The 21,968-nt window shown below is 46.8% G+C and overlaps 1 protein-coding gene across 1 annotated transcript in view; it reads right to left on the bottom strand.

Annotated features, from left to right (window-relative positions):
- Positions 1-21,968, bottom strand: part of SCNN1A (sodium channel epithelial 1 subunit alpha) — a gene marked incomplete in the record, with an annotated part of 208,237 nt that overhangs the window by 31,049 nt on the left and 155,220 nt on the right. Inside the window, 1 exon segment of the mRNA XM_073595368.1 lies at positions 2,584-2,641. Coding sequence (XP_073451469.1) covers positions 2,584-2,641 — 58 coding nt within the window.

The raw sequence follows: 21,968 nt of genomic DNA, 5'->3' as shown, positions 1-21,968 counted from the left end.
AGAGGTTCTGCAGAATGGAGATCCACCATGGATAAAAGGTGAACGGGGGGGGGGAGGGGGGTACACATAGTCCTGTTTCCTGAAGCAGAGATATGAATTGTGGAATGAATGTCTGAACTGTATTGATGTATCTGATTGGACCAGTGAAAGCGGTCAGCCTCCCCAATTACTTCCCCAGCTCTCCTGTGGCCTGCACTGGGGCCACCATTGGGATTCTTGGATAGCGAAGTACTGAGCCTGTTTTGGATTCATGGATTCTTCATCAGTATTGCTGCCATATTTCACATCTTCAGGGCTTTGGCTGAACAACATACACAACATTGATGGTGCAATATTGCAGACATATTTACTGTGTTGGGAAGACATGCCTGGACCATCTGAGGAACTATGGGGGAGATTTACTAAACCTGGAGAGTGAAGAATCTGGTGAAGCTCTGCATGGGAACCAGATTCTTCGGGTAAGCTTTGACAATAAAACCTGGAAGCTGATTGGTTTCTATGCAGAGCTGCCCCAGATTTGGCACTCTCCAGTTTTGGTAAATCAGTCCAAACCTGTGCAATACCTGTTATGGTTCAGATGAGACAAATCTATTCCATTTCTCCCTCATTCATCTACAGCTTGGAGAATGTTTATCACACATCTACACCAGCATTGAATGTGTGGCTCTTGGTGGAAAGTGTGCAGTTTGAAAGCCTCGCTGTGGAGGTGTATATGAGGACTATGTGGTGGATCTCCATTCTGCAGAACCTCTCTCCATAGAACAAGAAAGGGACCATTGGGTGTTTTATCCAACAATGTGGAAGGGTCTGGAATGGACCTTCCACATAAAAAAGGGCCGTCATGTAAATGTTGTTTTGAGAAGGACTTCAGTATAAAAATGTTTAATGCTCTTATGCATCTTTAAGATACACGAGGGGGGAAGATTTACTAAAACTGGAGTGTGCAGAATCTGGTGTAGCTCTGCATAGAAACCCAATCAGATTCCAGATTTTATTGTCAAAGCTTCATTGGAGAAGCTGAAGTTAGAAGCTGATTGGCTGCCATGTACAGCTGCACCAGATTTTCCACTCTCCAGTTTTTGTAAATCAACCACAAGATCTGTCTTAGATTGTCTACCATGATTAATTAGGTCCCGTCTTATACACTGAAAGGCTCTAGTGTGTGAGTGGGGGCCAGGTCACAAGGGCCAGGTCGTGGGGGCCAGGTCACAAGGGCCAGGTCGCGGGGGCCAGGTCACAAGGGCCAGGTCATGGGGGCCAGGTCATGTGGGCAGGTCCCAGGGGCCAGGTCATGGGGGCAGGTCATGGGGGCAGGTCACGGGGGCCAGGTCGTGGGGGCCAGGTCGCGGGGGCCAGGTCGCGGGGGCCAGGTCACAAGGGCCAGGTCGCGGGGGCCAGGTCGCGGGGGCCAGGTCATGGGGGCCAGGTCGCGGGGGCCAGGTCTAGTGTTTTTCTAGGATTGTAATAAAATTATATCTTTGTATTATTTATAAAGTGCTGGACGGTTTCCAGAATGTAATGTTTGTGAATTGAGTATAACTTTGGGGATTGTGGAGTCTAAGCCAAGTTTTTATTGAATATTTTTGATGCATGAACTTGATACGCACTGGTGACTCCTCCTTTAGGTTCACACTGATCCGACACAAAAGACGTACGACTTCTGATCTGACTTTGCCCTGCAACTTCCATACGACTTCAATGAACGACTTTGAGATGATTATGACTTGTCCTTTGACCAATCAAAACAATTCCTTTGGTTCTGGTATGACGGAAACCTCATGCTGCATTCATCAAAAAAAAAAACATAAAAAATGGGGTGGACCCCACAGCAAAATGATGATCCCGACTTCCATTCAAGTCAATGGGCTGAAATGATGCCCAAGTTGGACCAAAGTAGTGCAGGAACACAAGTCAGACCAGTTAAGACGGCTCTCATAGAGAACCATTGATTGTGACATAAAATGCGTCTTGTGCTCTGGAAGTCGGACCAGTGTGAACCGCCTCTTAAAGAACACCTTCAATTTTGACAATTTTGTTTCTTTAGGATTGAATTTAGGGAGCTTTGAGGAAATGTTAACATTTTTCTTGGAACTGCCAAGTGGTGAGATATCACCATCAGAATCTCCAGTTTTCTGTCTTTCCAGATTCTGCAGATATATTATGAGATAACAGAGGATTTTGTATAGGAAATGGCTCGGTGGTAAGGGGTATGTAATCAATGCTTCCGCAGCCGCTGTTAGAGTGCTGACAGGGGATGGAACCTGTCCTGGTTCCTGTAAGGTGTCAGAGAACAATGGGGTGGCCCCTAAAAGTCACACATCTAGGTGTCCTGGAGTGGTGATCCCCATGACTAAGCTCCAGGGGCCGGAGTGAAACGCGTTGGGGGTGTGGCCTGGTTGGAGTCCAGACTGAGGTTGCCACTCTACTCACCACTCCAGGACACCTAGATGTGCGACTTTTAGGGGCCACACCATTGTTCTCTGAAGATTTTGTCTAGTCAGAGTCTAGCTGTGACACCTTGGAAAGGATGGAGTCATAAAATAACTGCAGAACTCCTTTATTGACTATAGAATACTTCCTTACCTCGCTGACTTTAGTAGGCCATCGAGAATATCCGGCATTCAGTTGGTAGTCAGTCAACCTGCGGGGAAGGATTTAAGATTTAGGACGTTATAACAGCGTGTGGTGAAAACATCCAATGTGTGGCCATGGATACAAAACAAAACCTGGACCTTCTCTCTTATACAGAATCTGAACTTATTCCCATTCATCATAATTAGGAAATTAAACAATGTGACGGCGATCAGCCAGCTGAGGAAGATGTTTAGGGGAAATCGGGTCGATTGTTCTCAACAGGAAGAGAACACATTGGAGACCACGATGGAACTTTTCCAGGATCTGGTGTTTGGCACCAATGAAGGAGGAATGATTTAGCAAAATGTAACTAGTTGCAGATTTTGGGGAAATACAATTATATAATCCAGATGTGTGACAAGCATTGGTGATAAGATGACCACAGAAGGAGATAATCGCCTGGTACTGCTTTTTCTTTATGACTGAGATTTCCACATCACAGAATTTATACGCCATTCATATCCACGTCTGCTCTGTTCATTCAGACCACGGAAAGCGTGATTCTCATTGGTTGACATTGTTGATGCCGCACCTTGCAAATTCCCAATTGCCTTAACTGCTTCTCCTCCACAATTTCCAGATTAGAGATCCTGGTGAGGGAACGTTAATCAACATCATGTTGTAGAATAAGGGCCACCACGAGAGGTACAGCCCACCTTACATAGCCTGCCCCCACCCCCGCAATCCGTACTGAACAGATTTCTGGGCTCAGCAGAAAAGCCCAAGCAGATCAGCTGTCAGAGATCCTTGATGCTGTTGTTGGTGAGGTAAAAGACCCGCTTGATGCGCCCCTTCAGTCTGTAGATCAGCTCTGTAGCCACTGGGACCATAGTACCCCCCCCCCCCCGCCAGAGCATGCCCCCGCCTTAGAAGACCACGCCTGCTAACCTGGGCTCACTGGGGCTGCTCATATACAGATCCTGCTGGGCCTCCTACTGACCCCATCAGGCCCGGTATAGAAGTACTGCCTGTGCCCCGTAATGGTGGAACTGAATCTGAAACACTTGGCAACTATGTCATGGCAACCTTTACACTCAAGACAGCCGAGCAAGCGTGTGCGTAAGAAAGGAGGTGCATGGCTTTCAGATTATTGTAAGAAAAGATCATCACAGATCTCACCAGTATCTGGCTGAAGGGAGGTTAGAAAATGCTGAGATAATTGGGGAACACGGGAGTGCAAAGAAGAGATTGGGGAACACGGGAGTGCAAAGAAGAGATTGGGGAACACAGGAGTGCAAAGAAGAGATTGGGGAACACGGGAGTGCAAGGAGGAGATTGGGGAACACAGGAGTGCAAGGAGGAGATTGGGGAACACGGGAGTGCAAAGAAGAGATTGGGGAACACAGGAGTGCAAAGAAGAGATTGGGGAACACGGGAGTGCAAGGAGGAGATTGGGGAACACAGGAGTGCAAGGAGGAGATTGGGGAACACGGGAGTGCAAAGAAGAGATTGGGGAACACGGGAGTGCAAAAAAGAGATTGGGGAACACGGGAGTGCAAGGAAGAGATTGGGGAACACGGGAGTGCAAGGAGGAGATTGGGGAACACGGGAGTGCAAAGAAGAGATTGGGGAACACAGGAGTGCAAGGAGAAGATTGGGGAACACGGGAGTGCAAGGAGGAGATTGGGGAACACGGGAGTGCAAAGAAGAGATTGGGGAACACGGGAGTGCAAGGAGGAGATTGGGGAACACGGGAGTGCAAAGAAGAGATTGGGGAACACGGGAGTGCAAAAAAGAGATTGGGGAACACGGGAGTGCAAGGAAGAGATTGGGGAACACGGGAGTGCAAGGAGGAGATTGGGGAACACGGGAGTGCAAAGAAGAGATTGGGGAACACAGGAGTGCAAGGAGAAGATTGGGGAACACGGGAGTGCAAAGAAGAGATTGGGGAACACGGGAGTGCAAGGAGGAGATTGGGGAACACGGGAGTGCAAAGAAGAGATTGGGGAACACGGGAGTGCAAAAAAGAGATTGGGGAACACGGGAGTGCAAGGAAGAGATTGGGAAACACGGGAGTGCAAGGAGGAGATTGGGGAACACGGGAGTGCAAAGAAGAGATTGGGGAACACAGGAGTGCAAGGAGAAGATTGGGGAACACGGGAGTGCAAGGAGGAGATTGGGGAACACGGGAGTGCAAAGAAGAGATTGGGGAACACGGGAGTGCAAGGAGGAGATTGGGGAACACAGGAGTGCAAGGAGAAGATTGGGGAACACGGGAGTGCAAGGAGGAGATTGGGGAACACGGGAGTGCAAAGAAGAGATTGGGGAACACGGGAGTGCAAGGAGGAGATTGGGGAACACAGGAGTGCAAAGAAGAGATTGGGGAACACGGGAGTGCAAGGAGGAGATTGGGGAACACGGGAGTGCAAAGAAGAGATTGGGGAACACGGGAGTGCAAAAAAGAGATTGGGGAACACGGGAGTGCAAGGAAGAGATTGGGGAACACGGGAGTGCAAGGAGGAGATTGGGGAACACGGGAGTGCAAAGAAGAGATTGGGGAACACAGGAGTGCAAGGAGAAGATTGGGGAACACGGGAGTGCAAGGAGGAGATTGGGGAACACGGGAGTGCAAAGAAGAGATTGGGGAACACGGGAGTGCAAGGAGGAGATTGGGGAACACGGGAGTGCAAAGAAGAGATTGGGGAACACAGGAGTGCAAGGAGAAGATTGGGGAACACGGGAGTGCAAGGAGGAGATTGGGGAACACGGGAGTGCAAAGAAGAGATTGGGGAACACGGGAGTGCAAGGAGGAGATTGGGGAACACAGGAGTGCAAAGAAGAGATTGGGGAACACGGGAGTGCAAGGAGGAGATTGGGGAACACGGGAGTGCAAAGAAGAGATTGGGGAACACGGGAGTGCAAAGAAGAGATTGGGGAACACGGGAGTGCAAGGTGGAGATTGGGGAACACAGGAGTGCAAGGAGGAGATTGGGGAACACGGGAGTGCAAAGAAGAGATTGGGGAACACGGGAGTGCAAGGAGGAGATTGGGGAACACGGGAGTGCAAGGAGGAGATTGGGGAACACGGGAGTGCAAGGAGGAGATTGGGGAACACGGGAGTGCAAGGAAGAGATTGGGGAACACGGGAGTGCAAGGAGGAGATTGGGGAACACGGGAGTGCAAAGAAGAGATTGGGGAACACAGGAGTGCAAGGAGAAGATTGGGGAACACGGGAGTGCAAGGAGGAGATTGGGGAACACGGGAGTGCGAAGAAGAGATTGGGGAACACGGGAGTGCAAAGAAGAGATTGGGGAACACGGGAGTGCAAAGAAGAGATTGGGGAACACAGGAGTGCAAGGAGAAGATTGGGGAACACGGGAGTGCGAAGAAGAGATTGGGGAACACGGGAGTGCAAAGAAGAGATTGGGGAACACGGGAGTGCAAGGAGGAGATTGGGGAACACAGGAGTGCAAAGAAGAGATTGGGGAACACAGGAGTGCAAAGAAGAGATTGGGGAACACGGGGGTGCAAAGAAGAGATTGGGGAACACGGGGGTGCAAAGAAGAGATTGGGGAACACGGGGGTGCAAAGAAGAGATTGGGGAACACAGGAGTGCAAAGAAGAGATTGGGGAACACGGGGGTGCAAAGAAGAGATTGGGGAACACAGGAGTGCAAAGAAGAGATTGGGGAACACGGGAGTGCAAGGTGGAGATTGGGGAACACAGGAGTGCAAAGAAGAGATTGGGGAACACGGGAGTGCAAAGAAGAGATTGGGGAACACGGGAGTGCAAGGAGGAGATTGGGGAACACGGGAGTGCAAGGAGGAGATTGGGGAACACGGGAGTGCGAAGAAGAGATTGGGGAACACGGGAGTGCAAAGAAGAGATTGGGGAACACGGGAGTGCAAGGAGGAGATTGGGGAACACGGGAGTGCAAAGAAGAGATTGGGGAACACGGGAGTGCAAAGAAGAGATTGGGGAACACGGGAGTGCAAAGAAGAGATTGGGGAACACGGGAGTACAAGGTGGAGATTGGGGAACACGGGAGTGCAAGGAGGAGATTGGGGAACATGGGAGTGCAAGGAGGAGATTGGGGAACACGGGAGTGTGAAGAAGAGATTGGGGAACATGGGAGTGCAAAGAAGAGATTGGGGAACACGGGAGTGCAAGGAAGAGATTGGGGAACACGGGAGTGCAAGGAGGAGATTGGGGAACACGGGAGTGCAAAGAAGAGATTGGGGAACACGGGAGTGCAAGGAGGAGATTGGGGAACACGGGAGTGCGAAGAAGAGATTGGGGAACATGGGAGTGCAAAGAAGAGATTGGGGAACACGGGAGTGCAAGGAAGAGATTGGGGAACACGGGAGTGCAAGGAAGAGATTGGGGAACACGGGAGTGCAAGGAGGAGATTGGGGAACACGGGAGTGCAAAGAAGAGATTGGGGAACACGGGAGTGCAAAGAAGAGATTGGGGAACACGGGAGTGCAAAGAAGAGATTGGGGAACACGGGAGTACAAGGTGGAGATTGGGGAACACGGGAGTGCAAGGAGGAGATTGGGGAACATGGGAGTGCAAGGAGGAGATTGGGGAACACGAAAAAAATGAATGCTAAATTTACTAACTAAACTACTCTAAGTACAACAAAAAGCACCACACACTCCAAGTAATGAAAACAAAGATTAATAAAAATAGATTTTTTTTAGATATTTAGTAAATAAAAGTAGATAATTTTTTTTATATATCTTCAAGAAAATGTCCCCTTTGGCACCCATCCCTAATCTCAAAGGATTCCCAGAGCATGATGGTTTACCCAAAAAGACCAATCAGAATTACTGTTTGATGTAAAGTTCAGGTATACCGAAAACCTTTGTTTCAGTTTTGGACAGAGTAGAGAAGGGTTAAAACCTCCATCGTGTATTTATTGTATATCACCCTTCTAGGTAGGTTGCTATAGTTGAAGTAAATGTAGTTTTTAGTTCCCCTGTAGCAGTACTCAATTGCTTTTGGCTGTTCTGGGTTACGCTGGTGCAGGTTCAACTACTTCTTCCTGCATTCTAATATGTTCTGAAATATAGTGGGTGGGAGAGGCAGGACCGGGCCTGAATAGTCATACAGCCTCAGCCAATTCCAGGTCAGGAAAGTGACCAGCAGGGGGCTGAGAGAGGTATAAATAGTCTGGGGCCTAGAACAGCCATCTTTTGTTCCTGGGTGAAGAAAATTCAGCCTGAGGGCCTCTGATATCTAAAAGACAGAAGAAATCCTTTTTGGAGTCCCAGCTCAAGCTTGGGGACCCTTGTCCAGAGCACCCTGAAGCAGTGCTGGGAGCATGCAGAGGATCCAGGCAGGGGGCACCCAGTACAGAGGCTGGTACTACAGGAAGCATTACAGTACCCTGGACACAGCGAGCACCCACCTCAAGGATCTTAGAGACTGTCCTTGCCACCTTGGGAGAGCTCACTTCATTTGTCTGACTTTTACCTCTGCCAAGGAGTCCTCTGCGTTGTACTTCTCCTAAATTATGAATTCATGAGGGTGGTTTCCCCCTGAAGAAGCAGATTAGTTAGAATTGTCCTCTGCTGCATTCTGCTGTTTTGGAGAATCTTAAGGCTCACCCCAATCCAGAAAATAAACTGCCAATGACTGAAGTACCGCGTGCCTGGCTGCCATGTGCCTATCAGGGGATGGAACCCGGGATCAAACAGCCAGCCCGCCCTGGGCTCTGTGTTACACTGGCCATCTGTTTTATGTTGCTATGTTGTTTTATGATACTCACCTTCACTTCTTGGGCATGAGAATGAAGGTAACACTCTGGAAGCATGGGGAGGGGGGGGTTCAGCTAAGGAGTAGCAACACCCCCAAATGCCAACCCACAGCTGGCATCACCATTCAAGCAGAGATCACTCAGGACAGGTGAAACCTGGAAGTTCCGGCAGCCAGAAAGGAGACTCGGAAGTGGATCCTAGTAAAGGTGGGTGTTACAGTCTGACTGTCCCATAATGGAGGACCCCCCCCCCCCCCCCATCCATCTGCTGATTAGGGATGAGCTTCGAGTTCGACTCGAACATCGGCTGTTCGCCAGTTTGCTGAATAGCAAACAATTTGGGGTGTTCGCAGCAAATTCGAAAGCCGCGGAACACCCTTTAAAAGTCTATGGGAGAAATCAAAAGTGCTCATTTTAAAGGCTTATATGCAAGTTATTGTCATAAAAAGTGTTTGGGGTCCCGGGTCCTGCCCCAGGGGACATGGATCAATGCAAAAAAAAGTTTTAAAAACGGACGTTTTTTCAGGAGCAGTGATTTTAATAATGCTTAAAGTCATACAATAAAAGTGTAATATCCCTTTAAATTTCGTAGCTAGGGGGTATCTATAGTATGCCTGTAAAGGGGCGCATGTTTCCTGTGTTTAGAACAGTCTGACAGCAAAATGACATTTCAAAGGAAAAAAGCCATTTAAAACTACCCGCGGCTATTAATGAATTGCCAGTCCGACAATACACATAGAAGTTCATTGATAAAAACGGCATGGGAATTCCCCACAGGGGAACCAAAATTTTTAAAAAATGACGTGGGGGTCCCCCTAAATTCCATACCAGGCCCTTCAGGTCTGGTATGGATATTAAGGGGAACCCCGGCCAAAATTTAAAAAAAATGCCGTGGGGTCCCCCTCAAAATCTATACCAGAATCTCCAGGTCTGGTATGGATTTAAAGGGGAACCCCACTCCAAAATTAAAAAAAATGGCGTGGGGTCTCCCCAAAAATCCATTCCAGGCCCTTATCCGAACACGCAACCTGGCAGGCCACAGGAAAAGAGGGGGGGACGAGAGAGAGCGCCCCCCCTCCTGAACCGTACCAGGCCACATGCCCTCAACATTGGGAGGGTGCTTTGGGGTAGCCCCCCAAAGCACCTTGTCCCCATGTTGATGGGGACAAGGGCCTCATCCCCACAACCCTTGCCCGGTGGTTGTGGGGGTCTGCGGGCGGGGGGCTTATTGGAATCTTGAAGCCCCCTTTAACAAGGGGACCCCCAGATCCCGCCCTCCCCCCTGTGTGAAATGGTAAGGGGGTACTTACCCCTACCATTTCACAAAAAAAGTGTCAAAAATGTTAAAAATGACAAGAGACAGTTTTTGACAATTCCTTTATTTAAATGCTTCTTCTTTCTTCTATCTTCCTTCAGTTTCTTCCTGCATCTTCATCTTCTTCTGGTTCTTCCTCCGGTGTTCTCGTCTGGCATCTTCCTCCGCAGCGTCTTCTTCCCTTCGTTTTCTAGGCTGCTCCACATCCAACATGATGGGAGGCTCCCGCTGTGTGACGCTTCTCCTCTTCTGACGGTTCTTAAATAACGGAGGGCGGGGCCACCCGGTGACCCCACCCCCCTCTGACGCATGGGGACTTCTCTGTGGCATTCCCCATGACGTCAGAGGAGGTGGGGTCACAGGGTGGCCCCGCCCTCTGTTATTTAAGAACCGTCAGAAGAGGAGATGCGTCACACTGCGGGAGCCTCCCATCATGTTGGGTGCGGAGCGGCCCGAGAAGACGAAGGGAAGAAGACGCCGGCTCCGCGGAGGAAGATGCCGGACGAGAACACCGGAGGAAGAACCAGAAGAAGAAGAAGATGGAGGAAGAAACCGAAGAAAGATAGAAGAAAGAAGATAGAAGAAAGAAGAAGCATTTAAATAAAGGAATTGTTAAAAACTGTCTCTTGTCATTTTTAACATTTTTGTCAGTTTTTTAGTGAAATGGTAGGGGTACTTTTGTACCCCCTTACCATTTCACACAGGGGGGGCCGGGATCTGGGGGCCCCCTTGTTAAAGGGGGCTTCCAGATTCTGATAAGCCCCCCTGCCCGCAGACCCCCACAACTACCGGCCAGGGTTGTGGGGATGAGGCCCTTGTCCTCATCAACATGGGGACAAGGTGTTTTGGGGGGCTACCCCAAAGCATCCTCCTAATGTTGAGGGCATGTGGCCTGGTACGGTTCAGGAGGGGGGGCGCTCTCTTGTCCCCCCCTCTTTTCCTGGGGCTTGCCAGGTTGCGTGCTCGGATAAGGGTCTGGAATGGATTTTTGGGAAGACCCCACGCCATTTTTTAAAAAAATTTTGGCTGGGGTTCCCCTTAATATCCATACCAGACCTGAAGGGCCTGGTATTGAATTTAGGGGGACCCCCACGTCATTTTTTTTTTTTAATTTTGGTTCGGGGTTCCCCTGTGGGGAATTCCCATGCCGTTTTTATCAATGAACTTTTATGTGTATTGTCGGACCGGCAATTCATTAATAGCCGCGAGTAGTTTTAAATGACTTTTTTCCTTTGAAATGTCATTTTGCTGTCAGACTGTTCTAAACATGGGAAACATGCGCCCCTTTACAGGCATACTATAGACACCCCCCAGCTACGAAATTTAAAGGAATATTACACTTTTATTGTTTCACTTTAAGCATTATTAAAATCACTGCTCCCGAAAAAACAGCCGTTTTTAAAACTTTTTTTTGCATTGATACATGTCCCCTGGGGCAGGACCCGGGTCCCCAAACACTTTTTAACACAATAATTTGCATATAAGCCTTTAAAATTAGCACTTTTGATTATTCATGTTCGTGTCCCATAGACTTTATCGGTGTTCGCATGTTCGAACGAACTTTTTTCCTGTTCGCAGGTTCTGGTGCGAACCGAACAGGGGGGTGTTCGGCTCATCCCTACTGCTGATATTACAACAAAGGATCCAATTAGATAAAGGAAAATATGTGAAAAGAAGAGTAGAGCGCCACCTGCAGACTGCAAAATATTCCCATGCACAAGAAATATCTAAAGTTGAACTCTGATTTTCTTGTATCATTCCTCAGAATTTTAGAAAACTGTAATGTATTATGTGGCTTTAGACGCCCGTAATCCTGTGCAAGAGGGGAAGCCAAGGGGACCAGCCCAGTGCGCTGCCAGACGTGAGATTGGCAAATTTTAGATGAATCACTGTGACTGAGGAAATACTGACATGCGTAGGCAGAAAGTACTGACAAGCCACGACCAATTATTTTCCTGACAAACGGCCAGTAGTAAAAGCTGCAAAGAGGACCTGTCATCCGTCATATGAGGTGAAAGAAGAAAAGGCCTTTATGGATTCCTAAGAAATTTACATCATTATCAAAAAAATAAAATGTAGACTTGAAAGAACATTATTGAAACAATTCCTGAGACTTTTTAGGTGCTACAATAATATACTCCAAAATGTTTTATTTATTAACACAAAAAACTGTATAAACCCCCCCCCCCCCCCATCCATGACAACTTGTGAAGTGCTGACTGGTGGGACATTGAAGGGATTATGTGCGGTAGCAGCACAAATTTATACTTTTCTTTCTATGCAAATAAGATTTAAAACATATCTTGTTTTTTTGTTGTAACTTTGTACAGTTTTTGGAACAATAAATAAGGTGTTTTCATTATTTGGTGTATATATTTAGTTTCTCATTGTAGCACCTGAAAAGTCCCAGGAATTTAGTTTCAAATTATATTTTCAAGAACAAGATCAATATATCGTTTCATTAATATACCATTCATATTTAGATCAAAGGCGTGACATCAGTTAAAGAAACAATACTCTAATAAACCCTAATTAACTCCCCTTTTCCCCTATTATTTTGCTACTAAATTTTTGCTTTTTTTTAATTACATTTTTTTTAATACATTTTTTTTTTTTTTACTATGACATTAAAAGAAAATGTGCAATATTATTAAGAAAACAAAACAAAAAAAACTTTGCTTTAAGAAAAATAATTTTAGTATAATTTTAAACTACGGAATTAAAGTGGAAGTCCAGCCTATTCCTAACTAAGCTTGAACCTCTGGAGAGATCTGAACATGGCTGTGCACCGATGTTCCCCATCCAACCTGATGGAGCTGGAGAGGTCCTACAAAGAAGAATGGGAGAAACTGCCCAAAAATAGGTGTGCCAAGCTGGTAGCATCATACTCAACAAGACTGGAGGCTGTAATTGGTGCCAAAGGAGCTTCACCAAAGTATTGAGCAAAGGCTGTGATACTTATGTATATGGGAGGAGTCTGTGATACTTATGTATATGGGAGGAGCCTGTGATACTTATGTACATGGGAGGAGCCTGTGATACTTATGTACATGGGAGGAGCCTGTGATACCTATGTACATGGGAGGAGCCTGTGATACTTATGTATATGGGAGGAGCCTGTGATACTTATGTACATGGGAGGAGCCTGTGATACTTATGTACATGGGAGGAGTCTGTGATACTTATGTACATGGGAGGAGTCTGTGATACTTATGTACATGGGAGGAGTCTGTGATACTTATGTACATGGGAGGAGTCTGTGATACTTATGTACATGGGAAGAGCCTGTGATACTTATGTACATGGGAGGAGCCTGTGATACTTATGTACATGGGAGGAGTCTGTGATACTTATGTACATGGGAGGAGTCTGTGATACTTATGTACATGGGAGGAGTCTGTGATACTTATGTACATGGGAGGAGTCTGTGATACTTATGTACATGGGAGGAGTCTGTGATACTTATGTACATGGGAGGAGCTTGTGATACTTATGTACATGGGAGGAGTCTGTGATACTTATGTACATGGGAGGAGTCTGTGATACTTATGTACATGGAAGGAGCCTGTGATATTTATGTACATGGGAGGAGCCTGTGATACTTATGTACATGGGAGGAGCCTGTGATACTTATGTACATGGGAGGAGTCTGTGATACTTATGTACAGGGGAGGAGTCTGTGATACTTATGTACGTGGGAGGAGTCTGTGATACTTATGTACGTGGGAGGAGTCTGTGATACTTATGTACATGGGAGGAGCCTGTGATACTTATGTACATGGGAGGAGCTTGTGATACTTATGTACATGGGAGGAGCCTGTGATACTTATGTACATGGGAGGAGTCTGTGATACTTATGGGATTTTTAATTTTTTTATTTTTAATAAATTTACAAAGATTTCAAACAAACTTCTCTCACGTTGTCATTATGGGGGATGTTTGTAGAGATTTGAGGAAAATAATGAATTTAATCCATTTTGGAATAAGGCTGTAACATAACAAAATGTGGGAAAAGTGAAGCTCTGTGAATACTTTCCGGATGCATTGTACTTATTCTGAGAGCGCTCTGGTCCGGTCACATGACCTCTCCAGCATCCGGCTTCAGTGAAGAGGGGAGATCACCAAAACTGGGTGCAGTGCCGAGCGGCGAGGTCACCCATAGACTTACTATGGGGCATCCCCCACACTGATCATGTGACCGGAACGCTCTCAGAAGAGGTACAGATCTTCCTATCACAGGGTAGATAGAATCGGATTAGAAGGGGGGAGGGAGCAGGTTGAAGGTTAGTTAGGAATAGGCTGGACTTGCACTTCAACACTTGACACCTGCGCTATGGCCGAATACAGCGCAGACCTGAATTCCCGGGAGGCCGTCATATGACCCCTCCCCTGTGCACACGCCCTGCAGGGCACGCGCCGAACGCACTGTGATCACCGATCCAAGGAAGGGGCCGGTCCCTTACCATGTGATCAGCTGTCAGCCAATGACAGCTGATCACATGATGTAAACAAAAGATTGGGAATCGTTTTTTTTTTCTACTCAGAAAACAAAGCCGATCACCGGCTCAGATGTGAGGGACATCGGTCCAGAAGTGGAAGAGGCACATCTGTCTCATCAGTGCCACCTATCAATGCCCACCTATAGTGCCAATCAGTGCCGCCTCATCAGCGTACATCAATGAAGGAGAAAAATGACCCGTTTTAAATTTTTTATAACAAAATATAAAAAAATACATTTTTTTTTTTTAATTCAGTTTTTTACATTTTTTTAACAAAAAGTAAAAACTGCAGAGGTGATCAAAAAGCCTGAAAAGAAAGCTCTAATTGTGGTGAAAAAATGATAAAAATGTCCTCTGTGTACAGTGTTGTATGACCGCGTAATTGTCATTCAAAGTGCGTCAGCGCTGAAAGCTGAACATTGGTCTGGATAGGAGGGGGGAAGTGCCCGGTAAGCAAGAGGTTAAAGTGATACTAAAGTCTTAGGTTTTTTTTTTTGTTTTAGTTAAAAATAACAAACATGTTATAATTTCCTCCTCTGTGCAGTTGGTTTTGCACAGAGCGGCCCCAATCCTCCTCTTCTCGGGTCCCTCCCTGCCACTCTTGGCCCCTCCCCCCTGTCCAGTGCCCCCACAGCAAGCAGCCATTCAGACACAGAGCCGTGGCTCAGCCCCACCCCCTATTTCTCCTCATTGGCTCACTGACTTTGATTGACAGCAGCGGGAGCCAATGAGAAAGGAGAGGGCAGCCGAGTCTCTTGTGCAACATGGCTGGATCTGGGGGGAGCTCAGGTAAGTATTAGGGGGGTGAGGGGGGAGGGGCACACAGAAGGTCTTTTTATATTAATGCATAGAATGCACCTTCTGCCTTTACAATCATGTATTTATTTATTTATTTCAGGTACTTATATAGCGCTGTCAATTTACGCAGCGCTTTACATATACATTGTACATTCACATCAGTCTCTACCCTCAAGGAGCTTCCAATCTAATGTCCCAACCCACATTCATACATACTAGGGACAATTCAGACCGGATCCAATGAACCTCCCAGCATGTCTTTAGAGTGTGGGAGGAAACCGGAGTACCCGGAGGAAACCCAACACAGGGAGAATGTGCAAACTCCATGCAGGTAGTGTCGTGGGTGGGATTCGAACCAGTGACCCTTCTTACTGCTCTTTGTACCTTTTATGTACCTCTTCAGGTAAAATGTTTTTTTTTAAAAAAACTAACTGCTGAAGAATTTAAGAAAATATATTTTTTTTCTTTTGATTTGTTTTTGTCTATAGATTACATATAACATTTTTTTTTTTTTCAAGATAATATTGCCAAAAAATGTGTTACAAAAATTAAACAGATATTTATTACTTTGTTATATTAAAGTGTCCCAAAATCATCATCATAAAACGATGAATAAATAGTGTCTTCCATGGTGGTCATATAGAGCCACACACGTGGGCGTATACACAGTGACAGGCCACTCCCCCCCTCCTCCTCCACCATGCCCACTAACCAGCTAAACACAATGCATTGCGTATAGATTAATGGAGGCTTCACCTCCCTCTCATTCTAAGACACAGTCTGGAGGGGGCGGGACACAGTCTATGACTGGCAGAAATCCGCCCACATCATGTTATTGCCAAAAAATAATAAAGATTTGTATGACAATTTTAAACAGTTTATTGATATTATTTATTTTTACTCCGTATTCCAAAGGCTGTTTTATTTTATTTTTTATTTTGAACATGTGACCGGCAGCAGAGGACTAGAAGCTCCTCCTACTTATGTTTCCCTGCAGACAGGCTGGGAGAGAGCCGGGTCATGTGAAAGCTGGATATCCAATAGGATTTTTTTCAATTATAATAATGAAATTACGGAGCCGTCACCCCCACACAGATAGAAGGGAGGATGTACATTATACAGCGTGTGTATCACTTTAAGTAGTGACATTATTCTGATGTATAAGGAGGTTTACAGGCACCAGAGCTGAAGTGGTTAATTTTTACATGAATGAGGGACATTGTTACATTTGCACAGTACTGGGCAGACCATAAATGTCACACAAATTAGGAAGAAGTGAATGTAAACTTGCAATAACTTCCCGAAAAGTGTTGAAGTCATGTGAGGTTGGAAAGTTGCGCAGCTTTTTTGCAGAACAGCAGATGCGTCTTTATGTTGGGAAATCAATGGCTCATTTTTTCCTGTACAACGTGTCACTAACCTGATATATAAACAGGAACTACTACAACACCTCCCAACTTCATATGTTTGGTCCGATATCTTATGTAAAGACCAACAGGGAAGTCAGTGCTACTAACCAATCACCACATAGACAGCAGAGCTCCCGGGTGATCGATCCACAGTCGCTGGCCGAGTAATGTGGAAAAAATCATCCGCACTCCGCTTGTTGCTCTTCAAATGTCTTCATTTTATTGAAAAGCCACAGTGAACAAACGCAGATTAAGTCAGTTGACGCGTTTCAGCCTATAAGGCCTTAGGCCTAACTATGACATCTGACTTATTCTGCGTTTGATCACTGTGGCTATTCAATAAAATGAAGAAATTTTAAGAGCAACAACCGGAGTGCGGATCTTTTTTTCCACTTATGTGGAAACGCCAGTGAAAATAAATAATTAAAATAAATTAATTAAAAATAAATTAATATAGATCAAAAATGAAAAAAAAAAAGTTGTTTGATCCCTTCCCTCTAAAACCTGCCCACTTATTATTAGGGCCACCCATCTTAGGACCTATAAGGAAAATCAAGGATAAAAGGACCAATAAGGAGCCAAGATCTGCAAATACCTTGCACTAACTCAAGGTTATGACGTCTGCCAACCATGTTTTCCTCATATGCTCAACCTGAATCGTCCAATTTTCAAACATGATGAAGGTAAAAAGTAAACTTACCAGTAACCATGACCCTGAACCCATTCACCTGAACCCATGACCCTGAACCCATTCACCTGAACCCATGAACGTGAATTCATTCACCTGAACCCATGAACCTAAACCTATGACCCTGAACCCATGACCCTGAACCCATGACCCTGAACCCATGAACCTGACCATATGACCTTGAACCTGAACCCATGACCCTGAACCCATGACCCTGAACCCATGAACCTGAACTGAACCCATGACCCTGAACTCATTCACCTGAACCCATGACCCTGAACCCATGACCCTGAACCCATGAACCTGAACCCATTCACCTGAACCCATGACCCTGAACCCATGACCCTGAACCCATGAACCTGAACCTATGACCCTGAACCTGAACCCATGAACCTGAACCCATGACCCTGAACCTGAACCTATGACCCTGAACCTGAACCTATGACCCTGAACCTGAACCCATGAACCTGAACCCATGACCCTGAACCCATGAACCTGAACCTATGACCCTGAACCTGAACCCATGAACCTGAACCCATGACCCTGAACCTGAACCTATGACCCTGAACCTGAACCTATGACCCTGAACCTGAACCCATGAACCTGAACCCATGACCCTGAACCCATGAACCTGAACCTATGACCCTGAACCCAAAACCCTAAACCCATGAACCTGAACCCATAACCCTGAACCCATGAAAATCTTGACTTTGCACCATGTTGGGGCATCAGATATACCCCCCTCCTCATCGTCCAATGATGTATGTGCCTTTTTTCCCCATTGTGGGATGAGGATGAGTGTGCCTGAGCTCTGGCTTGGAATGAAGGTAATATTTTCAAGTCCAAGGTAATCCAGAGCTTTCTAATTACAGAGGAGCACCATAAGGCAAAGGTATGTACTGGAAATTTTGCACATATTCTCTTTAAATGTGTAATGGAAGTAACTTCCTGTGGTCTTCACTTGGTTCTTATTTAAAAGCAACTTAACTTAACAATATATATATATTAGTTTTGTATAGTTGCTAGCCATATAAATCATTTGGTAGATTTTTGTAAGTTGTGCTTAGGGCTTTTGGCCCCTTTTGCCCTTCTTTACTATGAGGCTGGAATCATGTTCTGTGCTTGGAGGACATCATTTTATTGGCTGAAGGAGGAGTTCTCCACAAGCAGTCAAAGAATAAAGTGAGATAAGCAGACCTTGTTATGTGACCAAGAAGTGAGCTCCCTTTCCCTGGTGGTATCTTCTCATGTTCCCTAAGGGTATCCTAAAGTGTGCCCCCTAGGGGTATCTATGAGAAGATGGTGAGATGCTTTATTTGCAAGAGATGCTATATTGCCATATTTGCACAGTCAAGGGCAGCCTTTCCTAACCAGGGTACTGTGGAACACTATAGTTCCTCCATAGCAGCCGTTCTCAACCTCTCCAACACAGAGGAACCCTTGAAATAACTTTCCAGTCTCAGGGAACCCTCTGCTCATAATGCCTATATCTACATCTCATGATACATTAGTGTGATGATCAGTGGGAAGAATGCTCCTTACACTTGTGGCCATTGAGAAGAATTACCGATAGCTAAACAGTGTCATTGGGAACTTATCTGAGAGAAAAACTTTGCTCATTGATCAAGGGACCCCTAACAACCTCTGGAGGAACCCTAGTTGAGAAACCCTGCTCCAGAGGTTGCTAGAGGTTCCTTGAGCTGTGGCCTCCCATTTCATGATGCCTCCAGATGGTCCAGGTGTCAAAGTCACTTAGCAGAACAAGCAGGACACCAATAATCTTTTTATCTTCTGTAAGGGTGGCATTCTGATCACCATCTTAAGGAGGGCGGTCTGACCTCCAACATAAGAAGCGTTTCTTCCATTGACCACAAACGTAAGAGGCACTCTTCTCACTGGCCACCAACGTAGGATGCGTTCTTTCCACTGACCACCAATGTAAAAGGCACTATACCCACAAATTACCAATCTAAGGGGCATTTTTCCCACTACTCCCAATGAAATGGTTTTAGAACAGTGGTCCCCAAACTTTTCAGCACCAGGGATCGTTTATTTGGCTGCTGATTTTTTCTAAATACCTGGGGGGGGGGAATGGAGTCAGTCCTCAGCCCCCCTTCACATCACATCACCCCCCTCTTTGCTGCACAGTCCCCCCTTTACATTATAGTTCTAACTTTAAATCAGTCCCACAGTGTCCTCAGTTCCCCTTGACGTCACAGTGCCCCTTTAAACTTCAGTGCCCCTAGCAATCACAGAGCTCCATCACAGGGCCCCTTGCAGTCATGGCCCCCTTTCCTCTCTTACATCACTGTCCCCCTTTCAATCTCTACCCCCCCACCCCGCCCCGCACAGTCCCACCTTCGGTAGGACAGAGACATTTATCAGCCTGTATGAGGTCTCCTGCCCTCTGTTCAGATCTTCAGCTCCTCCCACCCCCTGCTCTGATAGGATGACATTGGTGGTAAGGCGGGAGACCCTGGAGACAATACACAGGCTGCTAAGGGACATCGCCATGGTCAGGACAGGACTGTCACTCGGTCCAGACCACGGTGGGCGCTCACCTCCTGCAGTGCGGCCCGGTTACTAACAGGCCACGGACCGGTAGTGGGGGGTTGGGGACCTCTGTTTTAGAAGATGTTTCCTGAGACATCAAAAAATTATTTCAAAGGTTCCTCTGGGGTAAAAAGGCTGAGAAAGTCCGGCCATAGGACTTATATTACCGATCAATACAGTTATCGGAGGTCCAGTTTACTTTATTATTCTACATTGAACTTTGTATCCGATGGATCATTCTATTAGGTTCAATAGAAGTGCGAGGGAAACGAGGGAAGCGAGGGAGGCGAGGGAAGCGAGGGAGGCGAGGGAAGCGAGGGAGGCGAGGGAGGCGAGGGAGGCGAGGGAGGCGAGGGAAGCGAGGGAGGCGAGGGAGGCGAGGGAAGCGAGGGAAGCGAGGGAGGCGAGGGAGGCGAGGGAGGCGAGGGAAGCGAGGGAAGCGAGGGAGGCGAGGGAAGCGAGGGAAGCGAGGGAGGCGAGGGAGGCGAGGGAAGCGAGGGAGGCGAGGGAGGCGAGGGAGGCGAGGGAGGCGAGGGAAGCGAGGGAGGCGAGGGAGGCGAGGGAGGCGAGGGAGGCGAGGGAGGCGAGGGAGGCGAGGGAAGCGAGGGAGGCGAGGGAAGCGAGGGAAGCGAGGGAGGCGAGGGAAGCGAGGGAAGCGAGGGAGGCGAGGGAACGCGGTGAGGTTCTGGTGTCCAGTGGTCACTATGTGAGACGGGTGATGAGAATCGCACAGACTATGGGAAATTGGGCGGACAGTCACCCCACATGGCTGTAGTTTTTCATTTGAAGATTACTTACTATAATTTGTACCAGAAATATCATTTTAGTTTCAGTTTAGATCAAATTATAGCATAAAATGTAAACTTTATGAACAGTAAAACTATTTTTTTAAATAACACCAAAACAGGAAAGAAATAAAATTGTAACATTATTTATGTCTTATTGTCTATGAATCTAATAGAAAAGAAAATGGATGGAGACATGGATGGATGGAGACATGGATGGAGACATGGATGGATGGATGGAGACATGGATGGAGACATGGATGGATGGATGGATGGAGACATGGATGGATGGAAACATGGATGGATGGATGGAGACATGGATGGATGGATGGATGGATGGAGACATGGATGGAGACATGGATGGATGGAGACATGGATGGATGGATGGATGGAGACATGGATGGATGGATGAATGGATGGATGGAGACATAGATGGATGGAGACATGGATGGATGAATAAATGGAGACATGGATTGATGGAGACATGGATGAATAAATGGAGAGATGGATGGATGGAGACATGGATGAATAAATGGAGACATGGATGGATGGAGACATGGATGAATAAATGGAGAGATGGATGGATGGATGGATGGAGACATGGATGGATGGAGACATGGATGGATGGAGACATGGATGAATAAATGGAGAGATGGATGGATGGATGGAGACATGGATGGATGGAGACATGGATGGATGGATGGGGACATGGATAGATGGAGACATGGATGGATGGAGACATGGATGGATGGAAGGATAGATTGATGGATGGATGAAGACATGGATGGATGGATGGATGGATGGAGACATGGATGGATGGAGACATGGATGGATGGATGGATGGAGACACGGATGGATGGAGACAGGGATGGATGGATGGATGGAGACATGGATGGATGGATGGAGACATGGATGGATGGAGACATGGATGGATGGTGACATGGATGGATGGTGACATGGATGGATGGATGGATGATGGAGACAGGGATGGATGGATGGATGGAGACATGGATGGATGGATGGATGGATGGATGGATGGAGACAGGGATGGATGGAGACAGGGATGGATGGATGGATGGAGACATGGATGGATGGAGACATGGATGGATGGATGGATGGAAGGATAGATTGATGGATGGATGAAGACATGGATGGATGGATGGATGGATGGAGACATGGATGGATGGAGACATGGATGGATGGATGGATGGAGACAGGGATGGATGGAGACAGGGATGGATGGAGACATGGATGGATGGATGGAGACATGGATGGATGGATGGATGAAGACATGGATGGATGGAGACATGGATGGATGGTGACATGGATGGATGGATGGATGGATGATGGAGACAGGGATGGATGGAGACAGGGATGGATGGAGACAGGGATGGATGGATGGAGACATGGATGGATGGATGGATGGATGGATGGATGGAGACATGGATGGATGGATGGAGACATGGATGGAGACATGGATGGATGCATGGATGGAGACATGGGTGGATGGAGACATGGATGGATGGAGACATGGATGGATGGATGGATGGATGGATGGATGGATGGATGGAGACATGGATGGATGG

Source organism: Aquarana catesbeiana, linkage group LG08 (assembly GCF_042186555.1).
Source record: "Aquarana catesbeiana isolate 2022-GZ linkage group LG08, ASM4218655v1, whole genome shotgun sequence".
NCBI lineage: Eukaryota > Metazoa > Chordata > Amphibia > Anura > Ranidae > Aquarana > Aquarana catesbeiana.
The sequence above is the reverse complement of the archived record's forward strand: the minus strand, read 5'-3'. Positions and strand labels throughout refer to the sequence as shown.